Raw genomic sequence first — 8,125 nt, forward strand, 5'->3', positions numbered from 1 at the left:
GCTTAGTGTCACCATGCAAGAGGCTTCTGAGAAACAGATTTATAAAGGTGTTTCTCTCCCAAATAGGGGCCCATTTTATCTCACTTAGTTTATGTGGATGATGTCACTCTTATAGGTGATTGGTCGGAGATGAACTTTGTTAATCTCAATCGTCTTTTGAGATGTTTTTATACTGCTTCAGAGTTGAAGGTGAATCTCATCAAAAGCAAAGTGTTTGGGATCGGTGTACAGGCGATGGAGGTTAGTAGATTGGCTAACATTCTTTGTTGTGAGCCCGGTAAATTCCCTTTTACCTATCTTGGGCTCCTGATAGGAGCCAATATGAAACTTACCAAGCACTGGAGACCAATTGTGGATAAATTTAAAAATAAATTATTGAATTGGAGGGAGAATAATCTCTCGTTTGGGGGAAGACTTACCCTTGTTAAATCTATTTTAGGTAGTCTTCCGTTATTTTATTTCTCTCTTTTCAAGGCGCCGAAAAAAATAATTGACAATTTGGAAAGTATTAGAAGAAAGTTTTTATGGGGGGAATAAATTGGGTAGCCTGGAACACTTCGACTAAACCAAAAAGAAAAGGGGGTCTTGGTATTGGGAGTCTATGGTCATTGAATTTGGCTCTTTTAATCAAGTGGTGGTGACGGTTTAAATATGAAGTGAATAGTCTTTGGACGAATTGCATTAAGCTTGGCATAACGTCTCTTGTATTGATGGCAAGCCATTAGCCAAAGCTAGTCTCTGAGGAGTGTAGCTTGTTATTTCCAAGCTAAATGAAGATATGAAACATTGGGGAATTAACTTGGAAGACTTGTTTGTAAGGCGTCTTGAGCGGGAAATAGAACCTACTTTTGGAAGGACAAATGGTGTGACGGTGTAGTGTTGAAAGATGTTTTTCCAGAACTTTATCGCATTGAAGTGTAGAAAAATTGCATGGTCAATAACAGAATTCAAAACAGAGGTCTAGATGGAATTCATAGGCAGTGGTCGAGAAATTTAAGGAGAGGAAGGGAGGCAACAAGTTTATCAGATTTAAACAAAAAAGTTGTTAGTGTGGTGTTGACAAGCATAGATGATTCGTGGGTTTGGAAAGGTAATGAGACGAGTGGTTTTACAGTTCAAAATTTGCGGAACTTGATGGCTACTATGAAAGAGGTCTCAAACACGTTGCCTTTTCATTGGGAGGGTTGGGCTCCTTTAAAAGTGAATTGTTTTGTTTGGTGTTTATGTTTAAATATGATCCCAGTTACCGACAACCTTCTTATTAGAGGTGTGACTTTGCCATCGTATCGTCGAACATTTGTTTTTTAAGTGTAGTTTTGCAAAAAAAAAAAAAAAGGTTTGGAAGTGGGTCTAGCAACTAGTCGATTTTATTGAAATCTGCTCCTATAAATGTTCTAACATGTTGGGAGTGGTAAAGACATTGATGTTGAATAAGAAAATGAAGAGATCCTTATGGGCCCTCATATATTCGGTTTTATGGAGCATATGGAAGGTTAGAAACGCTTTAATTTTCAAAAGTTTCAGGAACAACCCAATGAAGATAACCAATGATATCCGGTTAATCTCTTTCAATTGGTTGAAATATAGAGGGAGGTTTAGTTCTATAAATTGGTTTGACTTGTGTAATTCTCCTATTTCTCTTGTTTGTATGTTGTAACTTGTCTAACATCTTGCTAGTTTCATTTTAATGCAGTTCTGCTGTTAAAAAAAAAAAAATGAGCGTTTTATCAGTTCCCCAAGAAAGGTTGTGGGCTTCCCTTCCCTTCCCTTTCATAAAGTTGGGTTGGCAATTAATATAAAGTGGTGATAATTTCACCTTTGAACATCACTCTACATTAAAAAAAAAAAAAAAAAAAAAAAAAATCAATTTCCACTAACTTGAGAAATAAAAAATAATATACAATCAATCTATTAAAGTAATTGATTTTGTGTTACTCAACACTTAACAGTTAACACCCCATGTAAATTGTGTAACCTAACCAAACCATCAAGAAAGCAGGATTGGCCCATTTTCTGCCGCAGTCCTCGCATGTTCATGACCACCACCATTGCTGTTGTTATTATGTCTTGCCAATTGCACATCACGTGAGAAATGAGTTCTCGCTTTTGCATAAGGAGCTCCCCTCGCTATTTTTTTTAATTAAAAAAAAAAAAAAAAAAAAAAAAAATCAAATTCATATTTTATAAAACTTACCTCACTAAATAAATTAATTACCTGCAATCTGCTGAGTCCGAAGAATATTCTGACGCCTCTTCCACCAACAAGTCAAACAAGTAGCCATCAAAAGAAGCCCTGCGCATCCCCCTAATGCGATTCCAATCTTTGCTCCCGCAGAAAGGTGGGGCCCACATGTTTGTAATCCAGGTATCCCACATAGACCTTTGTTATCAGTAAAACTGTACAACATACAAATAGTCAAATACCATATAATAAATAATAATTCAGTATTTATTTATTTATTTTTAAATTTAAGTTATTTATGAAAACATACTTGAAACTTGCTCTGTGTAAAAGCCTTCCTCCTAATGCAGCTGGGACTCTTCCTGATAGGGAGTTCCCATTCAGATTCCTAATTAATTAAAGCAAATTTGTTAAAACTTAAAAGTATAATTAATATTTTTTTTTATATAATTATATATTTATTGTTAGAGAAAAGAATCTTACAATATCCGAACTGATGTTAAACCTCCAAGGCTTTCAGGAATGGATCCGTTAAACAAATTGTATGAAAGATCCCTGTAATAATAATACAACACATTACAGATTTATAAATTTTACATCAAAAATTTAACTCACTTTCATTATTCATACGAAATATCTTTTATTTATTTATTTATATATATAAATATACTTACAGTACTTCAAGACTAGTAATTTTTCCAAGTGAAGAAGGAATCTCCCCCTGGATGCTATTTCCACTCAGGTTCCTTAAAATTCACAACAAAAATTCCTGATTAATAATTTTCATTTTTCACAACAGATTTAATTTTTAAACTTACATATTTTGTAGATGAGTGAGTTTGGATATGTCATCAGGTAAGAATCCTCTTAAACCTTGGTTATCAAGACCTCTGATATCACAATCAAAAATCAAAATACAATGTTAGAATTCTACATAATGTATTCAGATATCAGAATAAAATTAGAAAGATTGGATAAGAAAAACTTACAATCCATCAATGAACCATTTAATTTTAGCATTATCAAATTGACAATCTACTCCACTCCATGGATGCTGCTGAGGAACACAAGGATCACCATTCCAGCTGAAACGAAGAGGAAGACCTAATGCACTTTTCAATTTCTGCAAAGCTTTTACTACAACATAACAGAAAGAAACAATTTTCACTTCATAAGAGCTTTAAATTCAAACAAATGGGTTAAAACTTAAAAGTACCTTCATCAATTGAAGTTTTGGCTTCAGCTCTGACAATTTCAAAGATCTCTATAGCATTGATTATGGTGTGAGATCCTTTTACAAGTTGCAAAGTTATTGTCAAACTTCTCCCACTAACAGGGACTGTTGTGTTTATCACAATAGCACTGTTAATATCTCCACTCATTTTCACAATATCAATTTCTTGAAATATGTTATCACCATTTATAATGATGTCAAAAACTCGTTGTCCTTCTCCTGTGACTAGAGGATCAATCTCTGCAAAATGCAACCAAATTGAGTAATTCCTGTTTGGATCCACATCCATTGTGTATGTTAAATCAGGCTGATTATCAGTGCTAACAAGTGCTGTTTGATAAAGAGCTTCTGGATAATAGTTTGGTAGATTTGGGGATAACTTGATGCTGTTTTTTGTGGTTAAAGGTTTATCAGAGTTTTCACCAAAAGTAGAGATTGAATTCCAGAATCTGTCTCCACCCCAGTGGTTTCCACTGTAATCCACATCAAATTTTGGATTTTTAGCACCACAACTGAGTCTTTTATGAGTTCTTAAGATTGTTCCTCTACCCCAACCTGAACCGAAGTTATATGCATTGTTGCTAACTTGAAGAACTTCGATTGAGAGTACAGCTGGATCTCCATGACCAGTGCTGTGGAAGCAAATTGAAGCAGTTCCATCTTCAAGGAATACTAGAGCCTCAACGAAAGCTTGTTCATCATCATGGTTACTCCAACCTGATGCTAGTGAGTAAACTAGGGTTCCTTCTACAGATACATCAAACAAAGGTTCGTTGTCAAAAGTGGGATCTTTAACCAATCCGAAGAAGACTCTAACTGAATAATGGCCATGGGGGATTCTCTCTAAGTGGTAGCAGTTTTCAGGACCCGAAGATAAGGGGAAATAGCGAAGTGTGGTGAGAGGAGGAGTGATGTAGCTTGGACGAGTTGCATTAGCAAGTATTCCTCCACTGTATCCGAAATCTCTGTACCAAAATGTATTTGTTGGTGGTGTGTGGACGTCGTTGCGAGCTCCGCAGCTTATTCTCCGAGTATATGGTGCTGCATTCATGGAAAGTCAAATAGTAGAGATTAGAATCAAAGGCGATGTGATGTAATACAGAAGGAATTTAATCAATTTATGTTTGTTTTGCTGTTTAACACAAAGCAGTCCCAAATCTTTGACTCGGTTTTTTCAGCGAATTTGTTTGCTGGCCAATAAATGTTTAGTTGGAAGTTGAAACTACCCAAATTTTACAATGATTCAAATCTCTCATCTGATCTCACTCTCACAATTTAACGATTACTGATAAGTTCCTAATTTGTTGATTCGCATCGGATACGACCAAATTTAGGCATAAAAGGCCAAAACGAATCGATCCAAAAGCTCAAAATTGGAACGAATTAGACTAAACCTAGCAAAATTAGCATACAAAAAAGTAGCAAGAAGTTAGTGATTTATGACATAGAACTCCAAAGTAGAAGAATGTAATCAAGGAAACCTTGGTAAGAAGGTCTGAAAGCTGCTATGCAAACAAGGAGGAAGATGAGCAGTGACACTGGCCTCATAATCGTCGTCTCTAATCCTTTTCCAATCTTGCACTTTAACGTTCTCTCTCTCTCTCAAACTCACTCTGTAATCTAAATCCTTTCCACTTTCACTCTCTCAGAACCTTAAGCATCTAGGGAGATAATGGGTAGTCTCTGGAGAGAGAGAGAGAGAGAGAGAGAGAGAGAGAGAGGGAAAGTCTTGTAGACGTGACTGCAAATGAAGACACGGATTTAATTAATATTCCCCCCCTATAACATAAAATTTTAATTATTTTTATATTACAAGATTTAATGCGATTGATATAGTTAAAATAATAAAATACCATATTATTCATGGTGCAAAAGTTAAAACTTAAAATACACTTCATTTTAATTGTAATTTGAAAGTATAAAAACAAATTTAATAGAATAATTATGCACAAAATACAAGGCTATATATAAATAAGTGTCTTGGAAAATTCTAGTTAGACCGAGTCATATACTCATTGCTTTTCATTTTTAGAACCACTTATAAAATATAAAACATTTTTCTTTAGTGCCATTTATTTTCCCATCTAATAAATTCTTGTGACATCGGTTTTTGCCTATTGGGTATATAACTTTCTCCCTTTTAATCTCAAAATATGTATTTGATTAATAAATAAATCATATATAATTGAATCTTAATGATAAGATCGGGCAAACGTCATAAATTTAGGGTGCAATTATATTTATCCTTACTTATTCATATAAATTATTAAATCATGACGTATACATTCATCTACTCACACATAGGGACGAATGTGTGTCCCCAATGACTGAATTTTTTTTACATGGGATGAGCTAATTTTTTATTTATTTTTTATTTTTTTTATTATTTTTTTTATGGTGGCCACAACCACAAAATAGATGTGCCCTCCGAAACGAGAAGATTGAGAAAAAATACACCATTTCTTGGCTTGCTAATAAAACACACGCTGAGAGAAAATAAGGAAAAGGAATAGCACAACTCCACAAAGCAAAAGAAGAAGGAAGTTGGGCAATTCCAAAGAGGAAGGGAAAAACTATCTTTTTCTCTTTCTTAACACAGGATTTCACATAACAGAAAAAAAAAAAAAAAAAAAAATATGGGTATAAATAAAAGTCAAACCTTCATCTCTTATAATATATCTCATTTTAAATTCTTTAATCTTCTCCAAAAATAACACATTAAACCCTTGAATTTTCCCAATTATACTTGACCCATTTATATTTTTAGTCCCTTATTTATGCTCTATATTTCACAATATATCCCTTTTTAAATTCCTTTATCTTCACATACTTTGAAAAATAACACAGTAAACCTTGAAATTTCCCAATTATACTTGACCCATTTAAACATTCTAAAACTTTATTTAAGTTTTTTATAACATTTAATACCCTTTAAATAGTTTAAATGTCAAATAAACGGTTTGACCAAACCCGAAAAACTATAATCAGTTTGACCGATTTGAAAATTTATTTGACTAATTTGTAACCCAAGATATGTAAATTTTAGATCCGTCATTGTTCACTCATAAGATACACAAAGCAATTATTGGGCACATATAGAATTAACCTAAATTTGTTATTGTCTATTTAACATCCCACATTGATTCACCGGTGTGATTCCTTACGGTCTAATATTCTTTATATTTTTCTGGTTTTGAGTCCCATAAAACTTATAAATTATAATGAATATTCATTGGTTTTGAGTCCCACAAAACTTATAAATTATAATGAATATCCATATTATAAGATATAATATATATATATATATATATATATATATATATATATATATTAAAATAATCTATAATAATAAATATAATGGTATATTTATAAGGGTTGGGGTTGGACGTAAAATTTCATACTAGGTGTGGCACAGACAAAAAAAAATAGTAATGACTAGTAATGACATGATAATAGGAAAAAAAATTCAAAATGTTTTACACTGCATACACGGAAATCATATATTGTCAATCACTGTGGAACACACAATGTAACGGCCCATAATAAGGGTGCACATAGTTATGTACTATTTGGTGAAAGATGGTAGTGGTATCGCTCGACTTCAACAATACAAGGGGTGGTTAGGTTCTCAATCCTATCTATTATTAGTTCAATGACTAGTTTTTTATTTAATTTCTATTTTATTAACTATATAAATCACTATTAACCACGTCCAAAACCACACAAACATTCTACATTATCTCCAATTTCATTACAACTCCCTTTTTCTTTTTACCCAAATAGTTTCTTTTGATAATTCTCATTCATATGTGCAATAAATACGTTGAAGAAATTAATCATTATCCGTACTCATCTTAACTATAATTATCAAATAACTAAAAAGTTGTGGCGCCAGTGAGTTGCTCTAGCGATCTTCAAGACATTGCAACATTGGTCAAATTGTTCTCTACCGATCACCAATATTCAATGAGTAAGTGTTCGGAAAATCACCAAAACGTTCATTTCATTTGAATGAAGAAGAATGCAAGCATAAGTATTAACTTATAAATGGAATATATCTATGTTGTACAACTTTTCTGAAATCATTTGTGCATATAACTACCAACAAAAAGAATCGGTTCAAGGTTGTATAATGAGTAACAAGGAAGGACGTGAAAACATGCTTTTAGCGTACAAAAAAGTCGTTGGGGGCATAACAAGACTCCATGCACATTCTACAAATTAAGAAATGTGTAAATATATAATGTATGCTTACCCTATATTACACAATATGATACTAAAAGATGAATATGTTGTTATATGGCTGGTACATGATATCGATCTCCCCAACGAGGAAGAAGTACATACATATATGAATCTATAATTGCATGGCTTAGAAACCCACCACCAACTTCGATCAGATCTTATTGGTCACATTGAACATGTTTACATACCTTATTTGAATAACCAAGTTTTATTAATTATCATATTAGGATTTTGATAATCGTTTTTAAGTTTTAAATTTTGTCACACCCCCAAACCGAATTGACGAAAACATTTAGGGGTGGAGGACATCATGTACAGTATCATAACAATGCGAAATAGTAAAACAAGCAACAACATCCATTGTATTAATAGAATAGTTAAATATATGTGTGTTCTTTTGTAAAGTTTAAATGACACAAAAACGTATGGTTAAAATAATGACGAGTCTTGAATCCACTCAGTCT

General features: G+C 33.0%; 1 protein-coding gene across 1 annotated transcript; it reads right to left on the reverse strand.

Annotated features, from left to right (window-relative positions):
• Positions 1-1,851: 1,851 nt before the first annotated feature.
• RLP4 (receptor like protein 4) lies at positions 1,852-5,172 on the reverse strand. The gene is made up of 9 exons (XM_078990409.1): positions 4,898-5,172; positions 3,399-4,457; positions 3,172-3,319; positions 3,001-3,072; positions 2,857-2,928; positions 2,666-2,737; positions 2,493-2,570; positions 2,216-2,397; positions 1,852-2,127 (listed from the first exon to the last, which is right to left on the reverse strand). The coding sequence occupies exons 1-9, from the start codon at positions 4,962-4,964 to the stop codon at positions 1,988-1,990; spliced, it is 1,890 nt and encodes a 629-aa protein (XP_078846535.1). The 5' UTR covers positions 4,965-5,172; the 3' UTR covers positions 1,852-1,987.
• Positions 5,173-8,125: the final 2,953 nt, after the last annotated feature.

Source organism: Lactuca saligna, chromosome 4 (assembly GCF_052625555.1).
Source record: "Lactuca saligna cultivar CGN05327 chromosome 4, ASM5262555v1, whole genome shotgun sequence".
Lineage (NCBI taxonomy): Eukaryota > Viridiplantae > Streptophyta > Magnoliopsida > Asterales > Asteraceae > Lactuca > Lactuca saligna.

Bases quoted from the DNA above. Each gene is read 5' to 3' on its own strand.
- RLP4 (XM_078990409.1), bottom strand. From the start codon at position 4,964: ATGAGGCCAGTGTCACTGCTCATCTTCCTCCTTGTTTGCATAGCAGCT. The intron at 4,458-4,897 runs GTTTCCTTGATT...CCATGAATGCAG, and splicing joins TTTCAGACCTTCTTACCAAG to CACCATATACTCGGAGAATA. The intron at 2,738-2,856 runs GTAAGTATATTT...TTATTATTACAG, and splicing joins ATTACTAGTCTTGAAGTACT to GGATCTTTCATACAATTTGT.